This window comes from Schistocerca americana, chromosome 1, assembly GCF_021461395.2.
Source record: "Schistocerca americana isolate TAMUIC-IGC-003095 chromosome 1, iqSchAmer2.1, whole genome shotgun sequence".
In the NCBI taxonomy this organism is placed as follows: domain Eukaryota; kingdom Metazoa; phylum Arthropoda; class Insecta; order Orthoptera; family Acrididae; genus Schistocerca; species Schistocerca americana.
Window position 1 is genome coordinate 863,221,732 of NC_060119.1, and position 14,541 is coordinate 863,236,272.

General features: G+C 38.1%; 1 protein-coding gene across 3 annotated transcripts in view; it reads left to right on the forward strand.

Annotated features, from left to right (window-relative positions):
* Window positions 1-14,541, forward strand: part of LOC124613811 (E3 ubiquitin-protein ligase Bre1) — a 286,869-nt gene that overhangs the window by 202,208 nt on the left and 70,120 nt on the right. Inside the window, exons 12-14 of one of the 3 annotated variants that reach the window (XM_047142534.1) lie at window positions 2,354-2,507; window positions 11,242-11,355; window positions 12,088-12,147. In XM_047142534.1, coding sequence (XP_046998490.1) covers window positions 2,354-2,507; window positions 11,242-11,355; window positions 12,088-12,147 — 328 coding nt within the window. The remainder of the gene's footprint in view (window positions 1-2,353; window positions 2,508-11,241; window positions 11,356-12,087; window positions 12,148-14,541) is intronic. The other 2 variants (XM_047142541.1, XM_047142548.1) reach the window with 2 other exon arrangements.

Genomic DNA, 14,541 nt, shown 5'->3' on the forward strand with positions numbered 1-14,541 from the left:
ATGTATCATTGTGTATTATTTAATTTGTAAAAATTCTGGACATAAGTAGCAGGCAAAATGCTCGAAGATGGAAATAAATAAATAAATACCACCTCTCAAATATTTTTAATTTGTGTCTGCTGGCTGCTGCATGACATATTTGCTATTGTTGACAATATGTAAGTATTACTGTCATCCCTGACAGAGATGGGAGCCTTTTATCTAGCACTTAATATAAACATTATTCATATTTTCGTTGTAATACAAACTTTATATTTTACTGAATAACTTTTCTGAGATAGTACCATATTGGCCTGAACACTTTTCATCAAAATTCGACCTTTAAAAAATTAGGTTGCAGCTTATCCCTGTGTCCATACAATCATCAGGTAATTTGAATGTCTTGCGAACTTCAACTGTACAGTTCATTTCTTTTTCAGAATTAGTCATTGGGTAACAGTTTAACCATGATTGGTTCCTGAAGTTTCATTTAGATAGTAACTGTTATTGTGTTCATATTTCTGTTATTTTACATAACAGGGCAGAAACAGTTTTCCTCTAACTGAAGGGAAGAATTTAAGTCTCTACCAGTGAGTCACAACATCAAAATGAAATGAAGATACTTTGGAACTAGGATAAGTGATGATGCAAATTTGAAATGTGCCAATTGCAAAGAATACGTGTAATAGAGAAGGTAGCAATGAGTATGTTGTGGACGAATCTAATCTGCGACATTGAACTGCATTGAAGAATAAGCTCCAAATTTTCGTTTCTTCAATGAAATCATACAGGCAGCCAAAGTGGGTAAATATCCTGAACTTGATGCTAGGGTGCTTTTCATCGTACAAAATAAAAGGAAACATGTAATACGTGCCCTCTCTCTCTCTCTCTCTCTCTCTCTCTCTCTCTCTGTCTTTCTCTCTCAACAAATAATCCAGTCAAAGACTTTGGAAGGAAATCTTGTACATTCCACAGACAAAATTTGTGGGATTATTGATGGTGCCACAGATTTATGTAAGTGGCTCCTTTATCTGAAAAGTTCTTTGCTAGTACAGAAGCTGCCAGAAGATTTTACTAATAAATTCTTCAACTGCCAAAAGCACGTAACCCAGTTGTGGAAGCAAGACTCTCACCTCTTACATTGGACTGGCAGGGCAGACAAGACGCCTGTCTTTTGGGACATGCCGAGCAGTATACCAGTGGAACGTAAAGGAGTGAAAAGTATCTCATTGAGAACAACTGCAAATACATAACAAAGAATTATCACAGTGTTAACAATTTCTGCAGTGGGAAAAAAATCTTGCCCTTATGTTATTTGGAAGCATAAAACTTCACCAAAGCAAAATTTCCCCTAAGCCATTAACAATTTGTTTCCAAGAGAAAGGCTGATTGACAACAGAGTTAATGATTGTCTGGCTAACTACTGTGTGGAATCACAGGCCTTGTACACTGCTTATTAAGAGACCTGTGCTAGCGTTGGATGCCTTTAAAATCACCTCACACCTGAAATAAAGTTGAATTGCTGGTGCTTGATGTTGTACACAAGCCTTTTAAAGACTGTATCCAAAAACACTATTCCAATTAGATTTTAGAAGAGGATGATGGACTTTCTCGATTTCACAAGATTAAAAGGCCATCAGTCAGTCTTATGTGTCAGTGGATTCTCTATTCCTGGCATACGAATCACCAGATTCTATCGTCAGAGGGTTCAAGAAGTACTGAGTGTCCAGTAGTGTAATGATAATGAGGAGAACGTACTTTGGAAGGAGAGTGGCAAAAATGCTGTCAGTGGTGGAACAGCTACCAGTAGTAAAGTTTACTGTGAAACATATTGTATTGGAACTGAATGGGAGATGAGTGGAGCTCATGTCATAGTACGTGAAACCAGCAAGATTTCCATCCTGATTAACTGCTAATGAAAATATTTCTCTACTACTGTAACAAACATAATGATTCACACTCACGACACGTTCCTTGGAATCTAGCTTCACTTGTACACATCTTACGGGCTCATGTTCATGTGGCATGGTCCTGCATCGGATAATTAAATGACAATGCGATTCAGGCAAGAGAAACCCGCAAGAGCATGTATGAAGTCAAATACAGTTGCTCCCAGCATCCAAGTTGACATCTGCCAAACAATTCAAACAAGAATGGCTGCCAAAAGACTGCCTCATCTACATATGTGTGTGCTATAGTCTTATTTTAGAGCGTGCAATCCACCTATGCACATTTTCTATACCATATCCCTTCTGTTCTTGTTGCAGTAAGTCTTCCTGTATTGTGATTACACACTGTACCCTCCAGTGAAATATATTGCATGTTTGGTTACCTGTTAGTCTTATCTACTAATTTCATGATCATCATTTTCAAGGAAAGCACTGAATGACCAGAAGGAGATGAAATTGCTTCTGGATATGTATAAAGGTGTTAGTAAAGAACAAAGAGACAAGGTGCAGCTTATGGCAGCAGAGAAGAAGGCCCGAGCCGAAGTCGAAGATCTCAGACAACAATTGAAAAAAATACAGGTTTGTTTATGCATCACAGAATGCATTTTGTTTATCCTGTTTCATTTTGCTTTGCCTTTTGTAACATTCAGGTATGCCTCTGTGATTGTCCTCTTGCTCTTACTCCTGTCCATGCTGAAACATTTCTCCGTAACAGCATCCAAACAGCTGCTTTGTGTCCTTTAAGTTATTTGAACTTTCCTTGTCTGCCATACAATAAGGGAACAGTATTTCTCATAAGCATAGATGACACACATGACTGCAGTGTAGTATTGTTGGTTACAGTTACAAAACGAAAAACAAATATGCAAAATGTCTAGTTTTTGTGGAGTGGTTTTCCCCCTGATGAATAAGCTTCCCAGGCGCCTTGGATTTTGTCATGATGCCACACATCAGCAATAATTTTATTGACCATTTTTCGTTCAGTTTGCCCTGTACTAAGTGCACAAGAGCTTTTAACATTTGTCACTGTAAAAAAGTTACTCAGAACAGTGAATTTATAATTTGCAATAAAAAGGTACAAATATTCAGTGAGATGTTGAAAAAATGTTTTCTTCTCCATTATTATTTCATTAAGCTGATTAAACTTGTACTCACTGGAGATGTATTATTGAGGATTATAAAATCTATACTTAATAGACCTTCTCCACAAGATATGCTTTAGGTTTGAAGTTATGTTCAGAAATATCTGTTTATTACATTTCCTTCTAGGTAGACATAGGATCTTGATAGTTATGGCATTTCATATTACCAAGAAAAGATTATGTATAAAAATTTCTCTCTGCAGGGTAATTCACAGCTATATTTTCTAGTTTCCGTGTGTTGAACCCATTCTGTCCTAAAAATTACATAGCAGTAACAGAAATAGAAAATATGAAAATGAGAGTGTTAGGGAGATAACACACGAGGAACCCCTACAAGAGAAGATCGTGGAAAAAAATTAAAATGATATAGGCATGTGAAGAGAATGGACGAGATGAGGATGCCTTGGGAGATGCACAACACGAAGATGGAGAGCAAGAGACTAAGGGTAAGGCCAAGGGACAGGTGGCTAAATGGTGGGGAAAAAAGCATTCTGAAATCCAAAATAGAAATTGTGGTAAGACAGAGAAGGCGGAGAGACTTGAGTACCAAGCAAACCCTGCCAGTGACTGAAAACTGCATGTTGGTGGTAGTGATTATTATTAACATATTATCTGCTTTCACAGATTGCAAATCCGCATATTAAAATTAACAGAAAACCTGCAGCGTTGAAAAAGCTGTTGCTTTCTCAATGCTGCTAAGTTTCTGGTGTTTATGTGCTACCACTTGTTTGTTATTTACATGACTAGACTGATAACTTTCAAAAAATACCCACTATGCTACATTACTTAAGAAATGAGTTCCATTAAAAAAATCAAATTTACTTTTTCCCTTGGTGCTAATAAAATATTGGAGTTCTTGCATATAGACAATTGTGTAGTTTTTAGGCTGATATGTTTAATTTTTATTCAGGATTGAAGCTGCATCTCTACAGATAGCTTATTAAAAAAAGCTTCTACCACCTTGTGTAGGTCAGAGAAAGATTCCTTATATTAGTTTGTTTTGTATTTTAGTCTTTTACAAATCACTATTAATTTGAAACTGACTTTTGTTATTAGCCACATATATCACTCAGAATTAAACATACAAGAAAGCTAGTGTAAGAATTCAAAGACTTTTGAGGAGGCTTCTGCAAGATGTAAGCTTTACGGAATTTTCTGTTGCTTCACATTTGCTGAAAAGTGTTTTATTTAGTCAGTCTTATGAACGAGGTGATGTTTCCATAAGACAGAAATTATTGAAACTATGTGGAATAAGGCCTTGCACAATAAAATATCCTTCTGGGTACAAAATTGTCGAACTGAGTTTGTTGTTTATTTATGTCGCTGTTACATTTTCTGCCACCACTATAGTGCAGACTGCATGACCATCTGCCATCACCGAAGACTTCATGCTCAAAGCAATGTAAAAGTTCAAGAAAACGGATGCTTTACTGTTTCATCCTTGTCTAATGAATTTCCTCGAGTTTCGAGAGGTGTATTTACAAATCATTGCAGATCATCTACATTACCGGAAGTCGTGCTTTCAAAACAGCTGTTCAAAAGTGATTGGCAAATCTAGTATCAGGATGGAATTCAGAAATTCGTTATTGGCTGTGATAGTTGCCTTAATATTAATGAAAATTATCTTGAAATGTAGATTAAGGCAGAGGCATCCAAGTATAATAGCATAGTTTAATATACACGTTTGTTTTTTCTGTATAAAACAGTCCTCAAAAATGTCATGGTTGGCTGGGTTGTATGGAAGGGACTTCTTGCTGTGGAATGGGTGGTAGCTATCGAAGTGGAAATATTGTTGGTGGTTGTTAAGTTTAATGTTGACAGATCTATTGATGTAGCCATCTCTGAGGTGGTGGTCAATTTCAAGGTAGGGGGCTTAGTGGACTGAGGATGACCAGGTGAAATGAATGGGGGAGAAGGTGTTAAGACTCCACAGGAACATGGTTAAGGTGTTCTCACACTCAATCCAGATTATGAAGACACCATCAATGAATTTGAACCATGTGAGGGATTTGGGACTCTGGGGGTGGCTAGGAAAGATTCCTCTTGTAGTCCATGAATAGGTTAGCATAGGATGCTGCCATGTGGTTGCCAAGTGCTGTACCAAGGATTTGTTTGTAGGTGATGCATTCAAAGGAGAAATAATTGTGGGTGGGGATATGTACTTAGTCCTTTCCCCTTCTCTTCTTCGCTCTTCTCCATTTTTTCTCCTCCCCCAACACAGTCTCCTAATGCTCCACCTAGCAGCCCTATTCGATCCCAAACATGTCCTTCCTTGCTGTCACAGGCAGCAATAGTACTCCCCCCACACTGCTACCCCTGCTTCACCTCATCCCCCACCCCTTCCACATCTCCACTACCTGCCCCAGCCAAGATTGCTGCTCATCTCAGATGCAGTCATAGTCGGCCCTTAATGGCTGGGACCAAGCGAGGTGGCGCAGTTGTTAGCACACTGGACAGTGGTTCACACCCGCATCCAGCCATCCTGATTTAGGTTGCGCTGCTTCACCCCATCCCCCACCCCTTCCACATCTCCACTGCCTGCCCCAGCCAAGATTGCTGCTCATCTCAGATGCAGTCATAGTCGGCCCTTAATGGCTGGGACCAAGCGAGGTGGCTCAGTTGTTAGCACACTGGACAGTAGTTCACACCCGCATCCAGCCATCCTGATTTAGGTTGCCCGTGATTTCCCTAGATCACTTCAGGCAAATCCTTTGAAAAGGCACAGCCAATTTCCTTCCCCAGCCTTCCCTAATCTGAACTTATGCTCCGTCTCTAATGTCCTCAATGTAACATTAAACACCAATCTCCTTCTCTCACCTTAATGGCTGGAGATGGCAGTGGCCGTGTATGGGAGCTGTGCTTGTGTGAATTCTTTTTCATTGTGGTTGTCTGTGACTCAGTGCCTATTCTGTGTAGAGAGTAGCAATCTATCCTTTTCTTGTTTCATAACATGAGAATTCATGAAATTAAGCTGTTTTCTGTTATCCATTGTAGGCCTGTTCTGCTGTCACCTGTGTGTTGTATGGCTGAGTTTTAATCCTGATTTTTATATGCTTTTGTCATGAGCAACCAATATAGTTGTTAACAGTCCTTTAAAGTCTTTGAAATTTCATAATTTCCAAATGGAAATGAGTGTTTGGCATCATTGGCCGGGAAGCCCCTTACGGGGCAGGTCCGGCCGCCTTGGTACAGGTCTTATTACATTCGACGCCACATTGGGCGACCTGCGCACCACATGGGGATGAAATGATGATGAAGACAACACAACACCCAGTCCCTGAGCGGAGAAAATCCCCGACCCAGCCGAGAGGCGAACCCGGGCCCCTTAGGACGGCAGTCCGTCACACTGACCATTCAGCTATGATTTCCAAATGTGGCCCCAGGTCAGCTGAACTAACATGTTTACACAATCCTCAAAAAATAGTTTTGTAAGGATTAACAATTAGATTATACAAAGCTTGTTGCTAGATTAAAGAGTAGCCTTTTTGTAACTAATGAAAATTCATGATAATGTGATAAAGAAAATTTGTGGTGGAATGCAAATAATTGAAGGAGTAGTGGTAACAACTAACCAACTAATAAAGGTACTGAGTCATCAAAAGGTGTATGAACGATACTGAGAACTTTGGTAACTTTCGGAAAAAAATCCTATTTCAATCTCGTAGAGTACATTCATCTCGTAGTTGGAGCTCTTATTTTGCTCATGTTTGCTTTCAAATATGTAGTTATGGAAATACGGTTCCGCCTCGAGCAACCAAAATTTTCTTCTTTGACACTCATACATGTTTCTATGAAATGTCATCATCATCTCCTATTACTTTATTAAGATTACATGCTGATGTTCATGTAGCGGACTGGCACCTGCAGTACAACTGATATTCTGCTACAATTTGTCAACTGCAATTTTTGTTGTTTTCACTCTGTGATGCCTGTATGCAAAATGTAATTGCTAACATGCACAATGTCACTGTTCACGTCATGAAGAGATGAATATTTCATGAACAGGGACACATTGCATTTTGGTGAGTACAGTTTGCATAGAGCTGTGACCATGTGGAAACTATAAAAATTGCAGATGACAGACTGTAGTAAAATATCAGCTACACAGTTGATACGCTGCCAAATGAACGTCAGCACGTAATATTAAAAAAATAAAATGAAGCCAGTGATTATGGTGAATTTTCACCAAAATGTGTATGAGCATTAAAGAAGAAAATTGTTTGCTCAAGGCAGAACTCTATTTCCATAACTATACAGTACACAATCTCACACATACATTACTAGTTTACATGCCTTTAAATGCTTCACTATGTCTACTATTCTGTGACTCATTATGTTTACTCCTTAAATTATTTCGAAAGTCATATTTCACTCAATTACCTATATAAAACACCACCAACTTTTTAATTTTAAAGAATTTGTTTTATTTGTGGTAAAGTTTCTAAAAGCTTTACTCGTAGATAGTTTGCTTCATTATGATGTATTTTAAAATGATCAAACACTGGAAAATCTAGGATGGAATGTAACAGTATTAGAGAAGGGGAGTTGCTACTCACCATATAGCGGAGTCCATGATAGGCACAACAAAAAGATTCTCACAATTATACCTTTTGGCCATTAAGGCCTTTGTCAGCAATAAACAAACACACCCACACACCCTCACGCAAACACGCCCACACACCCTCACGCAAACACAGCTTGCACACACGTCTGCAGTCTCAGACAACTGAAACCACACTGTGACCAGCAGCACCAGTGCGTGATGGGAGTGGCAACTAGGTGGGGGTAAGGAGGAGGCTGTGGCGGGGAGGGGGAGGAATAGTACGGTGGGAGTGGCGGACAATGAAGTGTTGCTGCCCTCTGTCTAAACTGCAACACTTCACTGTCCACCACTCCCACCATACTATCCCTCCCCCTTCCCGCCGCAGCACAGCCTCCTCCTTACCCCCACCCAGTCGCCACTCCCATCGTGCACTGGTGCTGCAGTCTGCAGTGTGGTTTCAGCTCTCTGAGACTGCAGACGTGTGTGCAAGTTGCGTTTACGTGAGTGTTTGTGTGTGTGTGTGTGTGTGTGTGTGTGTGTGTGTGTGTGTGTGCGCGCGCGCGTGTGTGTATGTGTGTCTATTGCTGACAAAGGCCTTAATGGCCGAAAGCTTTAATTGTGTGAATCTTTTTGTTGTGCCTATCGCAACTCAGCGTCTCCAATGTATGATGAGTAGCAACTTTCCTTCTCTGGTATCTGTTTGACAATAGTATTTTTTGTGGTGCTCCTTCCTGTTCAACATATAGGAGCCCACTGCTTTCACATTACATTCCCTTAGGTGACCAAGAACAGCAGGTAAACAACAACAACAACAACAACCAACAACAACAATAATAATAATAATAATACATAGTGAATTTTTTGTCAAAGAACTTTTGAAAGTCTCTTCAAGTTCAGAGCAGCAAACAGTACATATATAACATTTGAATGTTCCCTCAGAGCATTTGAAGGGACAATGGATGACCTTCACAACTTGTATGCAGAAGCTTCTGACTGGATTTGAAACCTAGACTTCACGTAGAAATATATATGCTTTTTGCAGATAGTTGGTCTTTTATTTTCTCCTGTCATCATATGACAAAATAAATAACACCTAGTTGAAACTAGACGTTACGGCACTTGGAGGGACTACAAAATATGCATTGCCGTATTTCCAGCATACGCCTTCATTTTCAATGCATAACCAGGAGAAATGTCACAAGCAAAAAAAGTCATGTTGCAATTCTCAAGTTTGTTTTTCATGCAGACATGAAACTTTATACATACTGTCAATCTGAAAGTACATCCGTCAACCATTAGGTTAACTTTTATGAAATGGGCATTGTCTAGTTATGCATTCATGTTTATCATGGAATACCTTAATTGAAGAGATAAAAATAAAAGAAAATTAATAAGAGAAGCTGTTTGTTTCAGAATGTGATACAGATATAAGAATTTAGTCTTGTCTTTCAAAATCATTCAAGATACCTCACGGATCACAACATAAAAAGAAAAAGTACCCGAGACATATTGATCATTATTGCAAAAGATTGATTACTATGATTGCATTGAGGTGATCATATCTCTTTACAGAGGCAAGAAAAGGAGTGTGTTTTTCAATTGGTACTCACTTATCTTTGGCCTTTACATCATGCACTTGTGAAGAACTAATGCAAATACCTGGAAATATGCTGTCTGTCGTCATTTGCCAATTCTCCCAAATGCTGTTTGCGTCAAATTTAATTCTTCTTCTCAGTTTTAGAAGCTGTGTACTGGTTTATTTCTTTTTATCAGTTATATAATCTCAGAAGGAAAAATAAACTAAAACAATGAAATGAACTTGTGGTATCAAGAGGTGCCGGCACACCACAACATTATTAGGTACAACTTCCACTGTTTTCCATTTTAGCTCAGGACCTGATGGCTTTGTATTTATCATTTTCCATTTATTAGGCACTGTTTGTAGTATTGATGTAGGTGAATTTTAATTTTTAGGGTCCAGATCTTCATCAGCTCTGTGTAAGTAATCCTCTATTCTTTTGTAGTGATGAGTATTTCAGTATTGGAAAGTGTGTGTGTGTGTGTGTGTGTGTGTGTGTGTTTTATCAGGTTCTTCAAACTCCTCTTCCAAATCAGAGTAACCATGTCTCCTATTCTCAATTCATCAAAAGGTTTTTCTAACATTTCCAGAATGATACTTACAGCATTTATAAAAAGGGTACGAATAATACACTTTAGAAACATACACACAGCAAGGCATCACAGCAGTGGCGGTAGAATCACGTAGTTTCCTTCAGTGATCACTTTCTAGTACCCAAATGGTTTTTTTCTTTCTTTTTTCCCCCCATCTCTGACTCTGGTGCCATCCCCTCATCGGTCACACCTGTAGGATAATTTTCCAAAGATATGTATGTTGGATTTCTAGTTGTGACACTATCCATAATGAAAGTACTCATGCACACACACAGTGTAAAAGTATACATGACAAACATTTAAAATCACAATTCATTATCCAGTAATGTCAAAAGAAGAGAGATGCCTCAACTGCTTGTATCACACTTTTATGAACTGGGCATCATCTAATTATGCGTTCATCTTTATCATAGAACAGCTTATATACAATATAAGATGAATATCAACAAAGGAAAACAAGGATAATGGAATGAAGTCGAATTAAATCAGGTAATGCTAAGGGAACTAGAATAGGAAACGAGACAATTGAAGTAGTAGATGAGTTGTGCTATTTTGGCAGCAAAATAACTGAGATGGCCAAAGTAGAGGGGGTATAAAATGTAGACTGGTAGTGGCAAGAAAACATTTCCGAAGAAGAGAAATTTGTTAATATCAAATATAGATTTAGGTGTTGATCTGGAGTGTAGCCACGTGTGGAAGTGAAACATGGGCAATAAACATTTAAGATAAAAATAGAGTAGAAGCTATTGAAATGTGGTACTACACAAGAATGCTGAAGATTAGATAGCTCAGTCATGTAACTAATGAGAAGGTACTGAATTGAATTGGGGAGACAAGAAATGTGTGGCAGACCAGAAGAAGGGATTGGTTGATAGGACACATCCTGAACATAAAGAGTTCACAAATTTAGTATCGAAGGAAAGTGGTGGTGGGGTAAAACTTGTAGAGGGGCACTGAAAGATGAATACAGTAAGCAGATTCAGAAAGATTTAGGTTGTAGTAGATATTAGAGATGATGAAGCTTGCACAGGATAGAGTAGCATGGAGAGCTGCATCAAATATGTCTTCGGACTGAAGACCGCAACAACAACAAACAGCAGCAACCACCACATCTTCCTTACTTAACTGGAGATATAAAAATGTAAGAGAATTAATAAGAGAAGCTGTCTGCTTCAATATATGATACAGATATAAAGATTTAACCTTGTCTTTAATTGTTATTCAAGATACCAGACAGTTCACAAAATATAATAAATAGAATTTAAAATTTTTTTAGTGATATTAAACAGTCTTATATTCTATATGTTGGTTTCTTTCTGTTTAAAGTTTTACAAATCTATATACTCTCTGTTGGCATTTGTCTCATTACTTCAATACTAATTATATTCCTTTTAATTAGCCTTCATCTGCTCCTTCTTGGGGTAGGCGAGACTAATGATACCATTAAATTGTACAGGAAAACAAACGTGAAGAGCGCAAGAAGTTGTGTGATGAAGAAGCCATGCGAAAGATAAAGCAGTTGGAGGACCAAACATACCAGCTGCAAAAGCAGGTTGCATCGCAGAAACAGGTATTCGACATTGAGTTTTAAAGATTAGTGTCAGAGAGGTCGATAAATTTCTAATTGGTTCTTAGAAAAGATTCATGTAGGTGAAAAGAATTTATGAACATTCAGGAACTATGTGGCGTAGCGCATACTACATAGTAATAAACAATCATTATTTACATGTTCTTTATTGTTTATGTCTTTGTTTCAAGTATTGTTGCTTTTTTTGAAAATGATTGCTGGTCACTGTCAGCTTTGTAATGCCTAAATATTTCTTATAGAGTGGAACCTGTCTTAGCTCAATTTCCAAATTATACACACATTTTCTGGGATTATTGGAATTAAAATCCCGTAGCTCCTGGTAAATTTTCATTGTTTATGTATTCATTCCTAGCATACATTTCATGATATTGATAATGTTCTCATGTACTTCAACAGTTTTCTCAGCTTTTATGATGCAGTTAACTGAAATGGTTTCTTCAATAGATATCCAGTGGCTGTTCTAGTCAGGAGTCTTGATTTTTGCAATGTTTTATATAGTGATTTGCATAACATTCTGCAGGAAGGAAACTGACATCAAAAGTGAAAAAATTGTGGCTAGTAAAGCGAAATAAAAATTTGTCAGTAAATGTAGTCAGATTTTAATAGATCTATTGCAAGTCATATTAAGGAAACATGTCTCTGATTAAAATATAGACCCTAAGATTACATTAATTATTGTTATATTAAATATTTTTGTGGTTTGATTCTTTTCAGCAGAATGGTTGGACTTTAAAACGAATTCAGCAGAATGGACTAGAGGAATATATTTGGCAGGTTAATACTATTTTACTCAAGATATTTATTCTGTTTGAAAATCTGTAAAAGTTGTGAAATTTTGAGGGACTTCTCCACACTGGAATGTCCCAATAAGACAGAATACTTTGGATTCTCGAAAATCAAATCCTTAAAATATTGTTGGTCCTTCAGTTTTGGATTTTGTATCACTGTTTTGCTAGCTAATAGTGAAGTTAGTTTCTTTGGAAAAGTGACACAGTCAGACATTGTATTATTTCATCTTATCTTCAGTGAAGGTTCTTCCAGCAGAATCAGAGACTGGTTTTATTTTATCAGCCAGCACTCACTATGGTAACTGTATCTGCTTTTCTTTCCTGTTCTCTTTGTATTTGCAGTTTTGAGTGCTCTTACTAAAAAGTCTCATTGGGTTACGTAGAGATTGTTGTGCTTGCTTCCAGTCTAGTCCTCTGGCATATAATACTATGAAGTACATTGCAAAGGTCGTTTTTACCTGAGGAAATTCAGCACAATGGGTGGCCTCACTTCCAGCATTCTGAGTGACAAGAGACAGCAACTTAACTGTGATTCAGTGAAATTACAAAACTGACAGAATTGTGCTGAAGTTTGTTTTTATTTAAATGGTGACCAGTTTCGGACCTTAGTCCATTGCCAAACCATCCTGTAGAACAAAGTATCATTTTACAGTTGACATATACAATACATAAGGTCAATCAAAGTACAAGTACATTTGACAAGGTGCTTCCATATCATACTTTGTAGTGCAACAAATGGCTGATCAGTGTCACAAGTGAATGTAGTGTATATGATGATACACAGTTCAAATTAGTTAATCACATAAGCTAAAATGTCCAAGGCACTTAAGCTCCATTATATTTTTTGTTGACAACAAAACACATTGCACTGTGAGTTCTGTCGTACAAACCTAAATTAATAAAAACATAATAGAACACATTTATTGTATCATCTGTTGCTTTATAACAATAAACTGTGTAACATCACACTTACAGAGTCTATTCATGCAGACCAGAGGCATCCTGCTAGTGTCAAAAATGAAATAGGTCAGACCATATATTAAAAATGAACAAAGAATTCCTTGGAATGGGGAGGGGGTGGGGGGAGCGATGGAGAGGTGGAAGATATGAATACTACGTAAAGCTACATTGTAAACAGAATTTAATAAATAAATTCAGTAGAGTCCTGTTAATCTAAACTAATTGGGACCAGACCTTGTTTGGATTACCGATTTGTCCGGATTAGCTGGAATTACAGTGACGAGTTTGTAGAATGAAGTATTCCAAGCAGATAAGTAGGTACACCATGGTAATAAATGGAACAAGTGTGGTAACAGTGGCTCACTCTCACTCCCTGCCCTTGTTGTTGTGCATTGTTGAGGCCTTTTGAAGTGTCTGAGGTTGGCTCACAAAACAGAAACATACAAGGTTAACTCTCAAAGAAAAGCTGAATGCTTTGAAGTGGATAGACAATGGTGGGAATGTATCTAAACTGGCAACGGAACTGAGTGTTGATAAAGCAACCATTTGTGATTGGAAGAAGAACCGAGTGAAGCTTGGACAGTCCTGTGCAACATCTGGGAAAAACACCCTAAATCCGGTAGACTTTGAAGCAGTCCCATTTCGATAAAGTGGTTGAAGCTCTTTTCCTTTGGTTTACGCAGGAAAGAGAAAGGGGAACTCCTTTGAGTGGAGCACTGGTTCAGGAGAAGGCTGTTTACCTGAACAAGTTAATGAATGGTGGTGAGTCTTTCAGTGCGAGTACGGGTTGTTTGGACAGATTCAAAAAACGACACTGGAATCCGTCAGCTAACAATTACTGAAGAGAAGCTTTCTTCTGACCGTGATGCAGCTAAGGAATACTTGGGTGAGTGTGAAAAAATGATAAAAGAGGGAAAGTATTCTCCCCAACAAATTTATAATGCTGATGAGACTGGCCTTAATTTTAGGGCATTGCCAAAAAAAAGCCTGGCATCAAAATTAGACCATGCTTCTGGTTTTAAAATGTGCAAAGATGGTTTGACTTTATTAGCATGCAGCAACACTGCTGGTAATCATAAGCTGCCTTTAATGTTGATCGGCAAATCTGCTAGGCCCAGAGCTTTTAAAAACTGCAACATGAAGTCTCTGCCCATATATTATCGTAACCAGAAAAACGCATGGATGGATGGTAAGCCGTTCAAAGAATGGTCTCACAGCCAGTTTGTTCGCACCGTTCGACAGTTTTCTAAGAAATATCGCTTGTCTCCCTATGCAATCCTTTTGATTGATAACGCACCACCTCACCCCAGCACTGAGGAATTGTGGCGAAGGTTTTGCCGCCAAATGTTACACTACTTCTACAGCTGATGGACCAGGACGTACTGCAAACATTAAAACTGATTTACAGAAACAATTTTTA